Source organism: Siphateles boraxobius, unplaced genomic scaffold (genome assembly GCF_051911475.1).
Source record: "Siphateles boraxobius isolate OS27281-9 unplaced genomic scaffold, OSU_SipBor_1 18, whole genome shotgun sequence".
Taxonomy (NCBI): domain Eukaryota; kingdom Metazoa; phylum Chordata; class Actinopteri; order Cypriniformes; family Leuciscidae; genus Siphateles; species Siphateles boraxobius.
Genome location: NW_027508788.1, coordinates 12,905,220 through 12,926,896, shown reverse-complemented (window position 1 = coordinate 12,926,896; position 21,677 = coordinate 12,905,220). Strand labels below are relative to the sequence as shown.

Below are 21,677 nucleotides of genomic sequence, written 5' to 3'. Positions count from 1 at the left end.
TTAAACCTGCTATAATATCGAATTCAGGGGACTATTATAGGCTAAGACCACGCCCCCTTGGCGGGCTCTGACGTGTAATGTCGTAGGGCTAGCTCATTGGTCGCACGTCAGAGGCGCCCGCGCCATTGGATGTGCAGTTGCCGCAGCACAGCCGATGAGCGAGCCAGACGCTCAATGTGCTAGCTGTGCAGCTGCAAATGCGTTTTACACATAGGCTTCAGTAAATCGAGGAAAATGAGTTCCCCCCGGTCCTTCAGTAGGTGCTTCCATGGCGGTTTCAGTTGTGCTTCCTTCTCCTTTGGCAAAAAACAAGCATTACGCTGAAATAGAGCATGCGGAGCGTGCGTAATGCAATCTAAGAGCAGTGATCCGCCAAACCTCCCTTATTGCAGCCGCACACATTTCTTCTGATTTTATTTTGTAGTAACGAGTAACGAAGATGCTTAGTGGAAATATATCGGAGTAAAAGTATACATTTTATCTAGGAAATGTAGTGAAAAAGTGAAATGTAGTAAAAGTGAAAGTTGACATAAATTTAAATCGCGAAGTAAAGTACAGATACGTGAAATTTCTTCTTAAGTACAGTAACGAAGTATTTGTACTCCGTTACATTACAACACTGATTATAATCATAAAAGGGGGCTTCACTAAATGTTAAAGGGCTGAATAAACCAGTTAATAAGGGGAAAAGTCTTCGGATGTTATGTTCCTGCAAGAGACTCATTTATACGAAAGCATGTTCCAGGTCCTGCTAATATCCAACAACTTCACACAGCCATTGAAGAGGAGTGGACCAACATTACACACGCCACAATAAACAACCTGATCAATCTATGCGAAGGAGATGTGTTGCACTGCGTGAGGCAAATGGTGGGCACACCAGATACTGACTGGTTTTGTATGGTTTAATTTCTGCTAAAAAAAAAATATTCTTTTGTTTTGGAAGAAAAAGGAAGTTCCAACGCTTAACTATGGCTGAAAAAGTTGCCGGGTACACTACATTTAGAAAGAATTAGGTGTGCTCTAAAAAAAAGTTATTTTTTAGTTATTTGAAAAAAAAAGGTCCCCCTTTATTTATTTAATGTTTACTATGCCTTCATCACCTGCTTTTACCACCGGATAGCACTTTTGGATTGAGTTTTTGTGGATTTTTTTTTTTCAATGCATATTTCATAGGATGTACATTTTATTTGTTTGGATAAGAAAAAGTGTTGTTACAAATGATCTTCTGCTGAAATACCAAATAAAAAACATTTAAACACACAATTAAGTGGAGATGAGTTCAAACAGCTATGGTTTTATTGTTTTCTTATTTCTAAGTGTTAGACGAACCTTATACGAACGCTCAGTCACATAATGTTTAAAATTGGATAATTTATATCCAGACATCAATGGCTGTATTAGTATCAGTGATACTAACCTTCATTCATAAAAAAAGATAACATTAAACAAGTATTTAAAATATACTGTCTTTTTGTTGTCTCTACATTATTGGAAATTAACTGAAATTATTACATTACAAAATACATAAACTAAATATAAACCTTATAAAAACGTAAGTGTTTTTAATTTTGATTAATTGCGATTAATCACAATGTTTTTTTGATTAATCAAGTTAATTTTTAATCGATTGACAGCACTAATATATACACTCACCTAAAGGATTATTAGGAACACCTGTTCAATTTCTCATTAATGCAATTATCTAATCAACCAATCACATGGCAGTTGCTTCAATGCATTTAGGGGTGTGGTCCTGGTCAAGACAATCTCCTGAACTCCAAACTGAATGTCAGAATGGGAAAGAAAGGTGATTTAAGCAATTTTGAGCGTGGCATGGTTGTTGGTGCCAGACGGGCCGGTCTCAGTATTTCACAATCTGCTCAGTTACTGGGATTTTCACGCACAACCATTTCTAGGGTTTACAAAGAATGGTGTGAAAAGGGAAAAATATCCAGTATGCGGCAGTCCTGTGGGCGAAAATGCCTTGTTCATGCTAGAGGTCAGAGGAGAATGGGCCGACTGATTCAAGCTGATAGAAGAGCAACTTTGACTGAAATAACCACTCGTTTCAACCGAGGTATGCAGCAAAGCATTTGTGAAGCCACAACACGCACAACCTTGAGGCGGATGGGCTACAACAGCAGAAGACCCCACCGGGTACCACTCATCTCCACTAGAAATAGGAAAAAGAGGCTACAATTTGCAAGAGCTCACCAAAATTGGACAGTTGAAGACTGGAAAAATGTTGCCTGGTCTGATGAGTCTCGATTTCTGTTGAGACATTCAGATGGTAGAGTCAGAATTTGGCGTAAAGAGAATGAGAACATGGATCCATCATGCCTAGTTACCACTGTGCAGGCTGCTGGTGGTGGTGTAATGGTGTGGGGGATGTTTTCTTGGCACAGTTTAGGTCCCTTAGTGCCAATTGGGCATCGTTTAAATGCCACGGCCTACCTGAGCATTGTTTCTGACCATGTCCATCCCTTTATGGCCACCATGTACCCATCCTCTGATGGCTACTTCCAGCAGGATAATGCACCATGTCACAAAGCTCGAATCATTTCAAATTGGTTTCTTGAACATGACAATGAGTTCACTGTACTAAAATGGCCCCCACAGTCACCAGATCTCAACCCAATAGAGCATCTTTGGGATGTGGTGGAACGGGAGCTTCGTGTCCTGGATGTGCATCCCACAAATCTCCATCAACTGCATGATGCTATCCTATCAATATGGGCCAACATTTCTAAAGAATGCTTTCAGCACCTTGTTGAATCAATGCCACGTAGAATTAAGGCAGTTCTGAAGGCGAAGGGGGGTCAAACACTATATTAGTATGGTGTTCCTAATAATCCTTTAGGTGAGTGTATATATAATCACATTTTCATCATTTTTCACATTGTGCAGTGTGATTTCAATGCAAACAAAAAGTCTTTATATTTAATGCACCACGTCTCAACAGATAAAACAAGTTGTTTGAAATATGGATTGTTACACAGATGCCTCATATGCACAATTAATCTGAAAAAAAAAAACTCCACAAAGAAACAAAACACATCCATTCACAAATTAGTTTTCTAAATTATTAATTTGACCGTCCCCAAAGGTTCCTCTTGTCAAACAATCAAACTTCACTACTAATTTTAGCAAATTATCCAGCTTTTGATTAATCTGAATGTCAAATTATTTACTTGTAAGTGTATTGTTTGTAAGTGATGGATCTGAACATGAACTTTGCTCAGACAACTTTGAGCAACATTTTTTCTTATGATTCAGTAGATGAGATAGCTGAGTGAATCTCTTTCCACAGTGTGAGCACTTGTACGGTTTCTCTCCAGTATGAACTCTCTGGTGTGTTTTTAAGTTGCTGGATGTAATAAAGCTCTTCCCACAGTCAAAGCACATATAAGGTCTCACACCAGTATGAATACGCCCATGGTCTTTTAACTGTTCCAGTAGTGAAAAACACTTTCCACAAAAAGAACAAATGTGAGGCTTCACACCAGTATGAATTGTAAGGTGTTTTCTTAAGTGTGATTTCACAACAAATGTTTTATCACACTGATCACAGCTGAATGATCTCACTCCAGAGTGATGGCGCAAATGAATGTTGAGAGCGCTTTTGCGAATGAAACTCTTTCCACACTGAGAGCATGTGAACGGTTTTTCTCCAGTGTGAATTCTCATGTGATCATTTAGGTATCCTTTACGTCCGAAACTCTTTCCACACTGAGAGCATGTGAACGGTTTTTCTCCAGTGTGAATAATCATGTGATCATTTAGGGGTCCTTTACGTCCGAAACTCTTTCCACACTGAGAGCATGTATAAGGCTTTTCTCCAGTGTGAATCATCATGTGTCTCTTAAGGTCTGTTTTATATATGAAACTCTTTCCACACTGAGTGCATGTATAAGGCTTTTCTCCAGTGTGAATCATCATGTGTCTGTTAAGGTTTGATTTATATATGAAACTCTTTCCACATTCAGAGCAGGTTAAAGATCCTTTGACTCCAGATTTTCCAACTTGTTTTTGTGTGAAATTCTCTTCATTCTTTGAAACAACTGCATTTCCATCATTTTTAAAATGAGGTTTTTGTAACAGGTGTTTATCTTTATTTTTATATGTCAGTTTCCCATCTTCGTTTATGAATCGATGGTGTTGGTCTTCATTCACTTCCATTAGGTCTAAAATAAACAGTAAATTCAATTTAAAAAGGAAAAATTAGAAACAAAGTTAATTCTTTATTTAGCACAAAGTTTACTACTGAGTCTACTAGTATCTAGTTTTAGATGTAAAGTTATATATCAGTTTTCATCTTAATGTTTCTCATCAGTCAATAAAGAGAATGAAGGAAAACACCAACCTGTTTGTTCCTCTGTATCTTCATCTTTTATTCTGCAGGGTTCTTCCTTAATCTCCATCTTTACAATAGTATGTCAGTAGTTTCTCCTGGAGTAATTCCTCCTGCTTGCTTCTTCTTCTCCTGTGGGAAGATGGGAATATTCCCAGCATTTAAACTCTCATGAACGGCTGTGGGAGCTTCACTGACTGAAGGAGTGAATTGTGGTCGTTGTTGCTCATTTAGCAGATGATCATCACACTTACAATCACTCGCAATTATTCATGGTTTAAGTGAATTAAGGGTTGATTGCTGTAATCAGACAGCAATTAAATGTGGGAATGTGTGCAAAATAGAGACAAAGGAATATTTTGCCATTCAGATGAGATGCACCTAAAACTACAGTTATTTCTGCCACTAAAGACTGATTTACAGCAGCGCATTTAGAAAATGTTATAAAATGTAATTTAGGCACACAGAGTAGGCTTGTATCTGTTTTTAGCCTATGGATAGTTCAGTTAAAACCTTCCCCTATTTGGTTTACTATTAATATTGTTAAACTTAATGTTTGAGGAAATCTTTCTGCTTAAACAATAACAACACTGATATAAGAATGCATTGATTATTTTTCAATCAGTTAAGAGCCATTCAGGCGTTAAAAACGAGACGCGGTCAGTGAAAAGGAAAAAACGCAAGGCCCAGAGATACGTTTTAAAAAGTTGGACGTATTTTAAATTGGGCGCCGTATTTTTAGTACGCATGTCTGAGACGCTGCAAAGTTCGATAAAATGTTCGGTATAAATATAGTTATTAATAAAAGTTATAAACCTTTTTATAACCCCGCTTCAAAAAAACTGAAAAAACTGATCCAGTCTCAGTGCTTTGGTATTATTTCTTTCTATGTTAAAGGGATAGTTCACCCAAAAATGAAAATTCTGTCAGTATTTACTCACCCTCATGATGTTCCAACCCCGTAAGACCTTCGTTCATCTTTGGAATACGAATTAAGATATTTTTGATGAAATCTGAGAGCTGGATCATTCTTGCCAGCCCCGAAAAGTTATTAAAGACATCGTTAAAATAGTCCAAGGGACTACAGTGGCTCAATATTAAGTTTATTAAGCGACGAGATTACTTTTTGTGTGCAAAAAAACAAAAATAACGACTTTATTTCAACTATTCATTTCCTTCTCTGTTGGCCTCTAGTCAGTTAACGTAGTGTGATTGCGAAGAGCTTTCAGTAAGATTTTTTTGGGCGTAGTACCAAACCTTTTCACTAGGTGAAAACAAGACTCCATTACTGCCCATATAAGGGCACCACCATTTCCATATGTGATTTGATTGATGTGAACCATTATTTCAACAATTTTCATACAATTTATGAAGTAGACATCCTATTCAGAAGTAGTATGGGAAGTTTGGCCAATTTTAATATGAATTCAACCTCTAAGAAACATAAAAAGAACATGTATGTGCATTATTGCTCGTTGCCACATCACAAATGGTGAATCTATTATATTTTTATTTTGTTCTAAAATAAAATGAATGGATGTTATCTTTTGAACTCTTGGCATGAAAACAAACTCAGGTTTCAACCATTCTTTCATGATTTTTCATGTTCATTTCTGAACATGCCTTAGGAGTATGAAAATATTCTTGTAGCAATTTTAAAAATGATGGCTCCTCTGTCATTTATTTTGAAACTCAGTCACCAAATATGGAAACTAGAGATTGTAAGCTTTCAAATGATATATAGTTTGTCAAGATTAGTTTAAGTTTAGTATTGAATATTACTGAATGTCAAATTATTTACTTGTAAGTGTATTATTTGTAAGTGATGGATCTGAACATGAACTTTGCTCATTAGACAGCTTCGGGCAACGTTTTTTCTTATGATTCAATTGATGAGATAGCTGAGTGAAACTCTTTCCACATTGTGAACACTTGTACGGTTTTTCTCCAGTATGAATTCTCTGGTGTGTTTTTAAGTTGCTGGATGTAATAAAGCTCTTCCCACAGTCAAAGCACATATAAGGTCTCACACCTGTATGAATACTCTGGTGCACTTGTAAAGTTTGCAGAAGTAAAAAACTCTTTCCACAAAAAGAGCAAAAGTGAGGCTTTACACCAGTATGAACGTTAAGGTGTGTTCTTAAGTGTGATTTCACAACAAATGTTTTATCACAGTGATCACAGCTAAATGATCTCAATCCAGAGTGAGAGAGCAGATGATAGTTGAGATTTCTTTTGGATGTGAAACTCTTTCCACACTGAGAGCATGTGAACGGTTTTTCTCCAGTGTGAACTTTCATGTGCACACTTAGGTGTCCTTGATGTCTGTAACTCTTTCCACAGTGAGAGCATGTATAAGGCTTTTCTCCAGTGTGAATTCTCAAGTGATCATTTAGGTGTTCTTTCCGAATGAAACTCTTTCCACACTGAGTGCATGTATAAGGCTTTTCTCCAGTATGAATTCTCATGTGTCTTTTAAGGTCTGATTTCTGTCTGAAACTCTTTCCACATTCAGAGCAGGTGAAAGATCCTTTGACTCCAGATTTTCCTAATTGTTTTTGTGTGAAATTCTCTTCAGTCTTTGAAACAACTGCATTTCCATCTACATTTTTGAAATGAGGTTTTTGTAACAGATGTTGGTCTTCATTTTTATATTTGAGTTTTCCATCTTCATTTGTGAAACGATGGTGTTTGTCTTCATTCATTTTCATCAGGTCTAAAATAAACATATTCATTCAATTTAAAAAGGACAAATGAGAAACAAAGTTCATTCTTAATTCAGCACAAAGTTTACTACTGAGTCTACTAGGATCTAATTTTAGATGTATTGATGTATTCCTCATCAGTCATTAAAGAGAATGAAGGAAAACACAAACCTATTTGTTCCTCTGCATCTTCATCTTTTATTCTGCAGGGTTCTTCCTTAATCTCCATCTTTACAATAGTATGTCAGTAGTTTCTCCTGGAGTAATTCCTCCTGCTTGCTGCTTCTTCTCCTGTGGGAAGATGGGAATATTCTCAGCATTTAAACTCTCATGAACGGCTGTTGGAGCTTCACTGACTGAAGGAGTTAATTGTGGTTGTTGTTGCTCATTTAGCATATGATCATCACACTTACAATCACTCTGGATTATTCATGGTTTAAAGGGGAACTTGGCAGCTCTAGCCATTTCTTCGCAGATTTTCACTTTTGTTGTCGCATGTTTTCTCAGCGAGCTCCCCTACAGCTGTTGGGCGTATATTTCACAACACTGTCGTAAAAAAACTCACTTGCGGCCCCTCCTCCCCCTTTCAACCGCTGCTCATGTGCATTTGTTATTATCGGAGCCGGCCAACTTTATCGTGTAGAGCTACGTCTACCGAGGTGGTTAATACATCATACACAGTATCATGGCGTGTGTGTTTATGTTGAATTGCCGTAAAGCAGTTTGTTTCTCGCTCGTTCTCGCTTCTCACAAGACTTCCTATTTCCAACTTACCGGGACGTTAGTCCCCATGTTGCAAGGTTGGTTTTCCGCCTGGGAACGCTGGGGGGAGCGGGGAAAGTCACCATTTTCACGGGAACATGTTATTTAAACATCCAAATGATTTCTAAATGGTTTTATTAAGTTGAAATAGTTGCCAAGTTCAACTTGCTGTAATCAGACAATTGTTATACGTGTGCAGACTGATCTCTTGAAATGGCATATGTATGACACGCCAATTCGTATTTCCATTTTTGGCGTGCTATCAACACGCATAACCGCTTTTCAGCGTGTTTATCAACGCCTTTGACTTAACGTTATATTAATGTATTATGTATATATAAATATATGACCTACCCCAACCCCGTCCCTAAACCTACCCGTCACTGGGGTTAATACCATTTATGAGTGTTCTCCTACCATCCCAGGAAAAGAAATATCGCTCCACAGATGTAGATATAGATTTTGCTTCGTTTCGCTCGGACATTTAACGGCGTACACATACACGCGGAATCACTCGGACATTTAATGGCGTAGACATACACGCAAAAGATTTCGGCGTGGACATACACGCGGATAACTCAAAATGCGTATAGATAACACGCCACTTGACTTGAAAGTGGCGTGTATGTTTACGCAAAGTCATGATGTCATGTTGACGTGTGAATGTGTGCAAAATTGAGAAAAAGTAATAGTTTGCCATTCAGATGAGATGTACCTAAAACTAGTTATTTCTGTCACTAATTACATAATTTACAGCTGCACATTTAGAAAATGTTGTAAAATTAAATTTTGCACACATAGTAGGCCATTATCTGTTTTTTAGCCTATGCATAGTTCAGTTGAAACCTTGCCCTCTTTAGATATCATAAATCCTCCCAAAACTGCACAAATGTGGAGTGAAAACATTAATAAACAGAGTAAAAAAAGTTTTTAAAAATAAATATTTCATCACAAAATTACATTTTGTTGCCTGGGGTCTCTAGAGACACCAAGACCCCGTGGTTAACTCCTAAACGAAGACTGCACAAGGGTCAAAGAGCCAATTGCCAATCGGTTAAGTCATTGCATCACTACAGCTGCCGTTAGAAACTCTGTTTGGTATAGAAACAGTCGGTGTTCTGAGATGCACACTTAGAACTGAACATGCGCAATGTTGGCTGGTCCAGCCTGAACATTTTTTTTTTATTTAGAAACAAGATTTCTTTGGTAATTTCAAATATGAAATATAATTTTAAGCTTTAGCTTAGTGGTTTGGAGAATTTGATGTTCGAGCTGCACATGCATGACTGAAATATCTGAGGCCTTTCAAAGATGAGTGCTGATTAAAATAAAGGGACTTTGGCTCAGTTCATGTTTTCAGATTTATATTTCTCATAATAAATAGCAAATGTTCTCACAGTCTGATAAGATCTCTTCAAGTGTCCTTTCATGAACCCCTATGAGTGAACTTTTAATGAACTCAACAAGAACACATGGTTGAAATTAAAACAATTGTGAACAATTAAACAATGAACCAATAACAACATGACACATCAGACAATGGAACACATGGCAGGATCACATGAATTGCATGAAACAGGAACAAAGAACAAAACCCAAACCATGACATACCCCCCCTCTATGGGCAGCTCCTAAAGCCCAACAAAACCAAAAAGCAATAGTTCAGGAGGGTGGTGAAGCGGAGGCGGTCTTGGAGGAGGGCCGTGGAGTGTGGACCAGACAGTTCAGGGGGCCAAGGCAGACCAGACAGTTCAGGGGGCCAAGGCGGACCAGACAGTTCAGGGGGACAAGGCAGACCAGACAGTTCAGGGGGCCAAGGCGGACCAGACAGTTCAGGGGGCCAAGGCGGACCAGACAGTTCAGGGGGCCAAGGTGGACCAGACAGTTCAGGGGGCCAAGGCGGACCAGACAGTTCAGGGGGCCAAGGTGGACCAGACAGTTCAGGGGGCCAAGGCGGACCAGACAGTTCAGGGGGCCAAGGCGGACCAGACAGTTCAGGGGGCCAAGGCGGACCAGACAGTTCAGGGGGCCATGGCGGACCAGACAGTTCAGGGGGCCAGGGCGGACCAGACAGTTCAGGGGGCCATGGCAGACCAGACAGTTCAGGGGGCAGGGCGGACCAGACAGTTCAGGGGGCAGGGCGGACCAGACAGTTCAGGGGGCAGGGCGGACCAGACAGTTCAGGGGGCCAAGGCGGACTAGACAGTTCAGGGGGCCAAGGCGGACCAGACAGTTCAGTGAGCCAAGGCGGACCAGACAGTTCCGGGGGCCAAGGCGGACCAGACAGTTCAGGGAGCCAGGGCGGCATTTCATTTCAACCCGATGATCCTGCAGTAGCTGCACGAATCTCAAGCTGTCTGTTGGATATCTCGGCATGATTGAAGGAACATCTCCGGCGCTCAACCTGGCAAAGACTGAGATTCTCGTCTTCCCTACCACCCCATCAAGATCGGTCAGAAATCTTGAGTAATATTTGAGGACCAGCTGACCTTCACAGACCACATTACAAAGACAGCTTGATCACGCAGGTTTGCACTGCACAACATCAGGAAGATCAGGCCTTTCCTAACTAAGCGTACAACACAACTTCTTGTCAAGGCCCTGTTCATTTCTAGGCTTGATAACTGCAAAGCTCTTCTGGCTGGACTTCCATCATGTGCAACTAAACCTCTATAAATGATTCAGAATGCTGCCGCTCGTATTGTCTTTGACGAGCCCAGAAGAGCCCACCCTGCACTCGCTACAATTCGCTGCTTGAATCAAGTTCAAGGCATTGACGCTTACTTTTCTCGATACCAATTTTATCAATATAACATTACCTAAAAAAAAAAAAACTTATTTTTTCAGTTTGTTGACTTTTTTACACTCATATTTTGAGTCTGTAAAAAAGCACCAATGCTACAGTTTTCTATGTTTCCTAATCATTTAACAACATGTATTCTTTACTTCAATGAGCTCATTGTTTCTGCCTTAACTTAATGCATTGTTTAACAATGAAACTGAATGAAAATTAATTGAAATGCATTACACACAGTCACCCCTGATAACAGATGCCTCTAAATTGTAATTTAGACACATGCATTTTCTGTAAAGCTCCTTTGAAACGATAGGCTATGTATTGTGAAAAATGCTATACAAATAAATGTGAATTGAATTAAATATAGGCTACTGGGGTGCGGGATATATGCCTCGCGCTCAGCACACATGAAGCTTGCGCAAAGCGCTGGCAAAAATAGCCTAATGATTATGGATGTGTCGGGAAACGATAGCAAGGAGATATTTTAATTGTTTATTAATGAATTTGCGAATTTGCGATGCTGACTCGACATCCCTGCAGTAGTGAACGCGCGCGCGCCTATATGGATTAGGTAATCAAACTATTTATTTCTAATTGTTTCGTTTAAAAGTAGACATATTTTGAACATATATAGAACTATTTCTCATGTCAGTGAGGCAAGTATCCTATACGCTGAGTTTCGGTTCATTTGTGACGCGCTCCAGTTCTTGTAGTCGAAGGCGGATAAACTTTCTACTCTCGAGTGTATTCTGTGCGCTTTTAAGTGCCTTATCAGATTTACCGTGTTACCGGTCTTGGCAGCAATTATCTTGTCGAAAATATTGCATCGTGTGCTTATGGCATCGAGTCGGGTACATAGGTAAACTTTTGATCATTTCCACATATTTTCTGTCTATCTGGGTTGGACGCTTACACACACACACACTACAGCCACACGTGCGACGAGCCACGTCTCTGGGCAGCCGCGTAAACTAGTGTTTTTCCGCCACAGCCAATCATGCTGCATGTTTATTGTTTAACTGACGTTGACGAGATTAACCTCTTAGGTACCGAAACTTAGTACCGAAAAACAAGACATGTTTCGATACTCGGTAGTATCGAGGCAATTCGGTCGGTACCTAAAAAAGTACCGAACTCGGTACCCAGCCCTACTTACGAGTCTACATCCCTACCAGAAGTCTACGATCGGTCAATGAGCAACGGCTTGTGGTACCATCACAGAGAGGCACATTTCTCACAGAAGAGATGAGTTTTCATCTGTCTTTTGAATGTTGTCAGGGATTCTGCATTCCGGATGAAGGTGGAGAGATAATTCCACCACCAAGAAACAGTGAATCGAAATATTCTGGAGAGTGATTTTGTGGCTTTCTGTGATGGTACTACGAGCCGTTGCTCATTGTCCGATCGTAGACTTCTGGTATGGATGTAGACTCGTAAGAGCGAGTGAAAGTAGGAGGGAGCTGAGTCTGTGGTAGATCTGTAAGCAAGCGTCAATGTCTTGAACTTGATGCGAGCAGCGAGAGGAAGCCAGTGCAGAGTAGGGGTGTAACAATACATCAATATGGTTTGATGCTTCGATCAAACCTCTATCGATAAGGTGTGTTGATGCCATACGTAAAATATCAATATGAGGTACCTTTATTTTGACACTTTCCACATCCTCACATAACGTCCCTCTACACATTTCCTCCAAAGCGTGCATTTTCATTTACTCACCATACTATCTTGTATCGTTCATTTCCTCAGCTGAAATAGACGCCTGACAAAATTGACTGAACCCTAAACACGTTTCGTCACAAAACCCGGTATTGTCCACTGTCAAGGCATCGCGAGTTCATGTTTTACAGCAGAAACCGTTAAAAAACGGAAATAAAAGGAAAAGGAAAATAAAAGTTGAAACTTTTTATCAGAAACTTTCAGGTGTCTATAATTAACTTAGTGTATTATTATATATCATATCAATTACTTGGTTTTGTTTAACTCTGAAACATGAGATGTGGAGTTATCTCCTTTTGCTAAAAATATAACTTTTAATATATAAAAAAAACATACTTTCAATTAGGCTGGGCGATAAACGATAATTAACGCGACATAATTTTTTCTCGATGAAACGATTTCAAGAGTTCGATAAATGTTCGATAATGTTTAGCCTATGCGCCAAAAGTGGAACGAAACTCATTTGAACCGCGCGCCACACGGATCATTTATCCGCTCGGCTCAAAGTCCAAACGGCAGCGCAGGGCGAGCTCACTAGAGCAGATGCGTTTACACTGATCGGCCTCTGTCACAAGATCCAGTGGGAAGCGCTTGAATTCAGCGAAGAACACAAATGTCTCAGTGATTTAAACCAGTTTAAAGGCAGATGAAACAGCGCTGACAAACAAAAGAAACACTGTGTGCAACAATACAGTCAGAAGGCTTTTCCGTCTACAAATTCCCATCCTTTACCATGGGTTTACTGTAACGTTAGCCTAGTAATATTAACCGCACCATGAAATGCGGGATATACATATTGAATTGTATCATATTATTAATGTAGACAATGTATTCAAGGACTAATGGAATATAATTACAGTATTTAATAATGTATTTAGGCTACTGTTTTTCATACAACTACCATAGAAACCATAAAGTTACATTTTGCGATGATAGTGAGGTGCTATAGGCTATGCCTGGTTTTATCTGTGGTTATCATGACCTAAATGCATGATACTGGATGACCAATGGTTAACTTTAATAAAACTCAAAGTCAGAATATTACATTTTACCAAATAAAATTGAGGTAGTTCATTTTTTTTAACAGATGTTACTGTTTTTGTTAATGAACATAAATTTAACATAGTAAATCTGCATCCTAACTCAAGCTAATACTGTCAACTCACTGTCAAATATGCGTTTCGAGACAAAACATGTAATATTAATATTGCAGCCTGCACTGCAAACTGTGCCATCAAAGTCAGGCAACACAAACCTGTTTCAAGACTTACAATATCCCCCATTAGCACATGCTGAAACTAAGAAATTAATTTTCCTATTAAGATTATTTTATTTTTATTTATTTATTTTATTATTTTCTATTAATTTATTTTGTTAAGGAAAAATGACAAATGTTTGAATGTTCTACCTGAGATTTGTGAAATTTTCTGACAATAAAGAGCTAGTTTAAAACCACAATTAACGCTCTGGTTTCTACAACTTTTACTTAGGAGCAAAAATCTGCCTTTAAACTTGAAAGAAATAAAAATAATTATATTATATTATACCATATATTGTGATAATTTTTTTGGCCATATCGCCCAAAAATAAAGCAAACAACATGATGCGCTGCTTTAGCGCGTCTCGGTCTCCTTGAACAAATTTCTGGCGTTGCCTACAGCAAAATACAGCGAATAGCCTCATTGGCGCGCCTACTTTTGAAAGTCAACATCTAGATTATTTAAAGTAAAATGCATTATATAGGTAAGTCCCTTAGGAATAAATCACAGCGTGCTTCATGATAAAAAAAAAACTTGACTTTACAGTCCGGAAAAAATATAGGAAAATAGCAAATTATTTCACGGACCCCATGGCACTTGAGAACTCTTGGTCTACACAGAAGTAAGCCCTGTCTAGGCTCTTACCCGGTACGGGTTGTGTCGAGCCATTCGTTAGTCTGGTTGTTTGATGAGAAAAAGATGAAATGTAGTTGCAATAAACGAGATAAGAATCCGCACATCAGCTGCAGCGGAGGACTGGCGTTTAATTCTCGCCCACGTGTAGAAATCGAATATTAAAGCGGTTTATTCCTTTTTCTACCTCAGAACGAAAAATGAAAAAACCAAGCTGAATTAATATTTTTTGTCTTTTTGGAAAAAAATGAAAAAGGAACTGTTTTCTCATTTTTCTACCCGTTTCTGAAAGGAAAATCAAATGACCAAAAGATACATGGACCAGGGATGTGCACGAATATTAGAATTTTCGATCTGTAATTATTATTTGAAAAATAAAATACTATTAAAATTGTACAAAAAAAAAAAAAATTGCAGTTATAATTAAATGCGCTGTGGAGCGTGCTTATCAAGTTGATTGTATTTGATCACATAATGTCGTCGTCTGCTTCGCGAAGTTTGGAATTACTTAGATGAAAATTATATTGCAAAATGGAATTACATTTAATCAATTATTAATGAAACTGAGTTATCATAATATCACCACCACAATGAGAAATCACATGAAATCCAAAGACCAGTGCGACCGGGGAAGCAGCTGTCCATCACTGCATTAAAGAGTAACTAAACACTAAAACAACTTTTTTTTGTTACTTATCTGTAAGAATGGAACTTCATAAATGCTGTTCATTGATTCGAGTAAATTTTTTGACATTTTGGTATAAAGTGTTTTACTTTTCAAATATATGGTGTAAAAACGTCCGAGTGCTGCCCTCTTCAGGTTAAGCGGAAAGCTCCTGCAGTAGGGGTACTCTCTGACGTAGAATACTCTCTGACGTCACTCTGTCACGCCCTTGGTGCGAGCTCACCACGCCCTTGGCAGCCCCTGGTATAAAAGCATCTGCTTCCATCAAAACTACTGTAGCGAGTCAGGAGTTGGAATTACGAGTATTGAAAACGGATAGATATATATTAGCATATAGTTAGCATAGCATTTATTAGTGGTGGGGGAAAAAATCGATTCTGTTCAGTATCGCGATATTTTGCGCACGCAATTATATCGATACAGTAGCGCAAAGTATTGCGATATTTAATTATAAAATTATCTGTTTTACTTTCCGGTTTTCTCAGAGTTTACTCTGATCATTTACATTTGCGTATTACATCCACAAGGTGGCGCTTGTTGAGGTGCTTTGTTGTCGTACATTCAACAGCAAATTCAAATGAAAATGGCTTCAGTATTACGGTTGTACACGACGCTCCGCATCTTTCAAATCGAAAGTGTGGGTAAATTTCGGTTTTATGATTATTCTCAGGTTTATGTTACTCTATTATGTCTGCTTTATGTTACTCTATTGTATTTAAATAATTTTAAGTTATGTGCTGGGAGCTCAGTGAGTTTTGTTTGTTTCATATTAAATAGCTATTACCTGCTCAGTCTTGTCTGTCAGCGCGTTGTCATTGTCCTCTATTTTTCACTGCTTGAGAACATGGGTTGAAATCGCCCACTAAACCCTCATTCACTAAGTTAGGCCTATTCCCTAAGTTAACGTTAGTCCACTAATACTGTTCACTTGAAGGAGTGAATGAAAACGAGTGAGCGACAGGCGTTGAGCGTACATAAGCTGTACATTCGTTAATGCAGTGCAATGTGGGACAGAGACGCGATCTGACACGCGTCCCATTTTCTCACAAATCTCTACGTTTATTTAAATAATTCAAGATTGCTCTTATGAGAACACTCGACAAAACTGACATTTTGGCATAATTTGTGTGTGTTATGGTGTGTTATGGCGAGCCCGAAAGAGAACTTGATACTGACGCGCGTCTTTTCTGTGGGCCGTGTGTGTGTGTGTGTGTGTAATACAGGCAGGATTTAACGGATACTGCGTAATTGCGTTAAACATTTTTAACGCTTTAAACTTTTTTTTTTGTTTTTGTTGCGGTGCCGCGGTGGGCAAGTGATGAAACCAGTGTTGCAATGTGTCCCGAATGTTCAAGAACAAGTTTTTCAGTTTTTGCTCTTCAGTTAATGTGTAGAAGATAATGTTTACAGAATTAAATGTGACATTTAAAGTGAGGTGAGCGGTCTTATTTTCCTAATTTTTTGTAATGCCTTTGAATAATATTGGGGACGTGAATCGCAATATCGCAGAATCGAATCGCAATAATATTGAATCGTAGCCCAAATATCGCAATACTATCGAATCGTCACATTTTTGCCAATTCCCACCCCTAGCATTTATATAGTTATTTAGATTATTTCGTGTAGCCTAGGTAGTTAATCTCGCCTATCGCTCCAGTGTGCAACCCGCATTTTACGTAGGATTGCTTCTCCAAGGCAATGGAGGTGGAAATGGGCTTCTCCACACAGCTCGCGCTGCCAAACGCTGCTGTTCCTGCATGAACTCGGCTTCATTTATGATGTGAGTGAGCATATATTTTTAATCACAATTTATGTTCCTTCTTATTAGGCTAAAGGGCAATTCCATGCAAAGGTCATCTTTACCATGAAAAAATAAAGTTTTAACCAAAAGAACAAAACCCTTTTTAAGTTGTCCATTTAGGTCTGTAATATACTGTATTAATGTGCTTTAACAAAAATTTTAAGAAAATCGCCTTGTTTATCCACCAGATATGAGGTGAGCAACAATGCTTAAATTACAATTTCAACCAGCCATATTTCATGCTTTCAAAAAAAGGTATCAAAGACCCCCCTTTTTAAACTTTATTTTAACAGTAAGCATTTTTCAGAAAGATGGAGGCATGCCTGAGAAATAAATATACGGACATGACCGTTATGGACGCTTCATATTAAATCATACATATGACTATTGTGATCTGTTTCAAGACAGAAATGATTTTGGCCACTTCATTTCAAGTTTTGTTTTGTAGAAAGACTTTATTTAAAGTGAATTTCGTTTTGTATAAATTGTATCTTAATTTTAAATCAAAGTTTCATCAATAGCATGGAGGTGCGATCACTTGCAACACGTAAACTTGAGCGCGTCTCATAACTGAACAGAAACTCGACGTATGCCTCTCAGAAATATAGCCTATCTATAGAAAGATTGCAAAGATCAAAACGAAAAGAAATAGGCAACTCTCTGATTGTGTAATCTGTATGTGCTTTTTCCACCACCAACGTCCCTTTAGAGGCTCGGTACGATCACGCTGACAAAATAATAATAATAATAGGCTAATAATATTGCGTGTCAATTATTTTGTCAAATCATTTTTATACGAAATAAAATGTGATGATTTTGACTCGCGACTGTGCATTAAAATCCATAAACTGGCCGAAAACCGTGCGATCATTTAGACACAAAAAATGTAGGCGTTACATGATTGCTAGTGACTCACATCTACGGACAATAATGTCCATCGGTTCACCTGACTGTGGAGGAAACCTTTTGTACTCATATATGACAAACATTAATTTTTAATGTATTTTAATTTTGACTGTCTTCCGTAATAGTCTCTGCTTTAATGTTCCGTCTATGTGTTTATAGTAGCCTATTCACGTCCAAGTCGAGAGGCGTCCTGCAATTGCGCGAGGAACCTGATTGGTTTAGGCGCGAAACAGGCGCCCTCTAATTCGCTCGCGCTTCCTGTCATTCAGGCTCAGGTTTTGACAGCTCGAAGATAGCGTTATCTTAAAGCTAAACGGCTACCACAACGACAGATGGATAAAATGGTAAGATGATCCTAAAAACCAATACTTCAATACTTTTACATATTGAATTAAGATGTACAGTAAGATCCAAGCTAAAAGAAAAACTAATTCATAATTAGGGGGGGGGCTACATTCTGTCTTCAGAATCATTTCAGACAGTCTTCTTAATGTGAAAACACAGCCATTATGCGTCAACAAAAGTGCCATGATGGTTTGATTGTTGATTTTCCAAACAGATTCTATGTATTTCAGACGCGTCACATCCATAACAGGGTTTTTGTCACATCCATAATGTTGGTTTTTCCTCATAATACACTTCATAAAAATATATATATTTTAAACATTGATATTTTTATGTTCAGCTAAGACCCCTTCATCATGTGGATAGCAACAGGGGCGACTCTAGGGTCAGAGCTTTAGAGGTGCAAAGCACCCAATGAGCCCCACTGCCAACACCCACCCTCTTTTCACACAAAAACAAAAAATATGTCTATTGAAAAATTACTTTATCATTTTAACATTGGCTCAACTGACTCCAAAATCCAGATATTTTTTCTTCTTTTTTGAGACCTTTTTCAGAACACCAGCTTAATTGTGAGAGTTCACACAGACAACCCAAAATTGAGCCTTGGTATTGTAGCCCACATCAGCCCACATTACCCCCCCACCCCCCACAGCCAAGTGCATTTAAACGTGAGGTAGTTAGGGGGTTTCGGGGGTATGCTCCCCTAGGAAAATTTTGATTTCTCTGACCTACATATGTGCAATTTAAGACTTTTGAAGGCCAAAAAAATTGATAATAAATAGCTTTAAACCATGTCATTGTGCATTAGATTATTTGTCAATACCTGCTCGCTCATTTTAATCTTTCTTTTTCTCTCAGTCGCCTTATCCTGCCGTATTTCTTCCCCTCCTAAAGCTGAACTTTGACTGATAGTCTTTTCATTTTCGTCTGTGTCAGTGAAGAAAGTAAACATAGGCTCAACTGATGAGTTTTATGAATCATTTTCTAAGATAATTTAATTTACTCAAGGCTTCCAGATCAGCATTGCCAATAGGAACCTTCTACAAGCTTTGGAATTTGAAAAGTAATTTTAAATAATACAAATTATAGGCTACGTTTAACACAGTTAGTGGGATTGGCAATTCCCTCAGGCATGCGTTGTGGAAACGCGTCAAAGCATTCTGAGGTATAAATATGCAGCATTAATGCACGGACCGGTGATTTTGAACGAATATTTAATGTCAATAGTGGTTACATAATGTTAAAACTAATCCTGCTATTGATATCTTTGTAAGACTGCCGACCCTATAACAGTGGCAAGGGAAAACAATGTCCAGCGAAATATCGAACATTAAACTAATTTTACAGCGCTAAACCACCGTGAGTTCATTTCACGCATTTATAATCACTCGCGTTCAGCAGGGAGGAAGGGAGGTTGGTCGGCCGATGACTATGGACGAGTCACCCAGGTCCTGTGCTAGCCTATTCCACAGCAGCGGCGACCCTCTGGACTAAAATAGTCCGAAAATAAACAGTTATTATAGGTGTACTATGGTGATTCAGGATACTGACTCCAGTACTCACCGATATGATTTCGGAATCGGAACAAATATAGGTAACGTTAAAAGGAAAGAAGTGTGAGACACAGCTCTGGAGCAACTTAGTTGATTCACATTTCACAACACTACATAACTGGATCTCACTCTGCGTGTGTTTCGCGCTGGATGACGGCGTGCAGACTCGTGCTGAGCAGTGCAAGTACAGAGAAGTAGAAGAAGAGAAGAGGGTGACACCATTTGCTAAGCGGGGCCAGGGATGTTTTCATTTTTATTCTTAACACATACATTTTAAACCACAAACTACGAAGTATGTTTTGGACATTATTTAACCTTGTCAAAGCCGAACAAAATTTTTAGAATAACAACATTTTTTACTCCAAGTTTTAGGGGTGCTGAGCTCCTTTTTAGGGGTGCTGAAGCACCCCTAAAAAGGGGCTAGCCTTGCCCATGGATAGCAATATTTATACATTGGATTTAAAAGTTCACAGACTTTAAAGGAAATCGAACAGTATCGCAAAAAACTCTGTCATTTTCCGTCAAATCCATAACGCATGCATACTTTCCTTTTTTGGGGGTGCTTAAATATATTTTAGAAGAACATATTTTGCCTATCAATTCCCCAGATTGGGTGCTCTGAGAATATGCATTTCCAATTTAAATATTGTAAGAAGTTTTTTTTTTCTGAGACATTTCACCTGTCATTATGAGTTCAAATGTCACATCCATAACGCTGGAATTACCCTAAAGTTAATCCTCTGGTGTCGACAAACGCGCCGGCGCGATTTGCTGATTATTTTTTTCACATAGCAGCAAAATATGATGAACATAATAGTAATAATAATCCTGGAAAAAATTACCTCAAAATGACTGAATATAAGAATAATCGGATGCCGATCGCAATGCGGGAGTTAAGACCGCAGTTTGAGCTGGTGTCCACAGACAATTCACCCTCCTCCACTTCAGGTGAAGGTGGGGGAGAAAAGTTCTCGACTTCAAATGACCGCTCTGTTGCAAAGCTACTTGCGTCACTCCATTTTAGCTAGTTTGACAGCAGCTGTCTCTGCGGGTCTCTGTGTGTCAGATGGTTGCATAACAAAATGTACAAGTTAAACAGAATGTTATAACAAAACTTTTTATTTGCCTGATAAATTTAACATAATAGCTACTCAGTGTTAATATAATGGCGATTGTGGTTTTACAGAGGGGACGCTTTATGTAATTTTCTCAACAAGGGAGAAAAAAATAGAGCCCTGCTGACATTATTTATGATAACTTATCATTAAAAACTCTGTTTTAACAGGTTTCATTTGTTCATTGCAAAAAATTAAAACAAATAATAAACTTCACAAATTGCAATGTGAAAAAAATCAGTAATGTTTACGTTTCGCGAGCGTAACATTAGTGAACAACATCAGTCGGTTCATATCGACTCATTTCTGAATGATTCACTAAATGAGCTGACTCGTTTAGTCGTTTGGATTTAGATTTCTCCTAATAAATGATAAAATGAATGTACTCACAGTCTGAAAACAGCAGATTTAGAGCAGAATGAACGGCTGTGTTCCACTTCTCATGTTTATGTTCCCTTCCCTCGCTCACTTCTCTTCTTCTCCTAGACTCGGATGTGTGTCATTGCTTCGGTTGCTCGAGCGCCTCTACTGGCGGATTTCCAGCGATGGGAATTCTTTACATTTAGATTGACAGGCAATGCATCGCGGTAAAGTGAGAATTGCTCAGATATTCTAGCCAAGTGGTCCTCAAACTTTTAAGAGTGTCGTTCCCCTGAGGCATTTAACATCCTTCTGCGTACCCCCTCTCTTCCTCTTAGACTACAGTCACATCTTTTTCATTAAGGGACAATATTTGCCATTAAGGGAATATTTTCATTAAGGGACAATATAAAAATCGATTTTCCAGTATATTTTTTTACCTTTACAAATACTTTTGTAAAAATGAGTAGCCTAATGTTTTAAATTTAAAAAATAAATTGTTGAATAGAGTAGCCTAATATGCAATGATGGTAAAAAAAAAAGAAATACTTTTAAATATTGAATTAAGTCACTGTCTTAATGAATGATTCATCAGGTATTCATTAGTAACTAAGCAAGTAGGCTAGCTGTATTTAATGAATGGGTCATTGAATCCTTGACTCCCACGACTCATTCACGAAAAA

At 38.5% G+C, this 21,677-nt stretch overlaps 1 protein-coding gene across 2 annotated transcripts; it reads right to left on the bottom strand.

Moving 5' to 3' along the window:
- Positions 1 to 1,277: 1,277 nt before the first annotated feature.
- On the bottom strand, positions 1,278 to 21,164 carry LOC143741172 (uncharacterized). Of its 2 annotated transcripts, XM_077233602.1 has the most exons (4): positions 21,025 to 21,164; positions 7,231 to 7,350; positions 6,237 to 7,070; positions 3,093 to 3,944 (listed from the first exon to the last, which is right to left on the bottom strand). In XM_077233602.1, the coding sequence occupies exons 2-4, from the start codon at positions 7,286 to 7,288 to the stop codon at positions 3,187 to 3,189; spliced, it is 1,650 nt and encodes a 549-aa protein (XP_077089717.1). In that variant the 5' UTR covers positions 7,289 to 7,350; positions 21,025 to 21,164; the 3' UTR covers positions 3,093 to 3,186. The 2 variants fall into 2 exon arrangements, with proteins under 2 accessions (XP_077089716.1, XP_077089717.1); XM_077233601.1 differs by lacking the exons at positions 6,237 to 7,070; positions 7,231 to 7,350; positions 21,025 to 21,164 and adding an exon at positions 4,367 to 5,122 and having other exon boundaries at positions 1,278 to 4,187.
- Positions 21,165 to 21,677: the final 513 nt, after the last annotated feature.

Bases quoted from the DNA above. Each gene is read 5' to 3' on its own strand.
- LOC143741172 (XM_077233602.1), bottom strand. From the start codon at position 7,288: ATGGAGATTAAGGAAGAACCCTGCAGAATAAAAGATGAAGATGCAGAG. The intron at 7,071-7,230 runs GTTTGTGTTTTC...TGTTTATTTTAG, and splicing joins AGATGCAGAGGAACAAATAG to ACCTGATGAAAATGAATGAA. The intron at 3,945-6,236 runs ATAAGAAAAAAC...ACCTTAACAGAC, and splicing joins GCTATCTCATCAATTGAATC to ACATGATGATTCACACTGGA.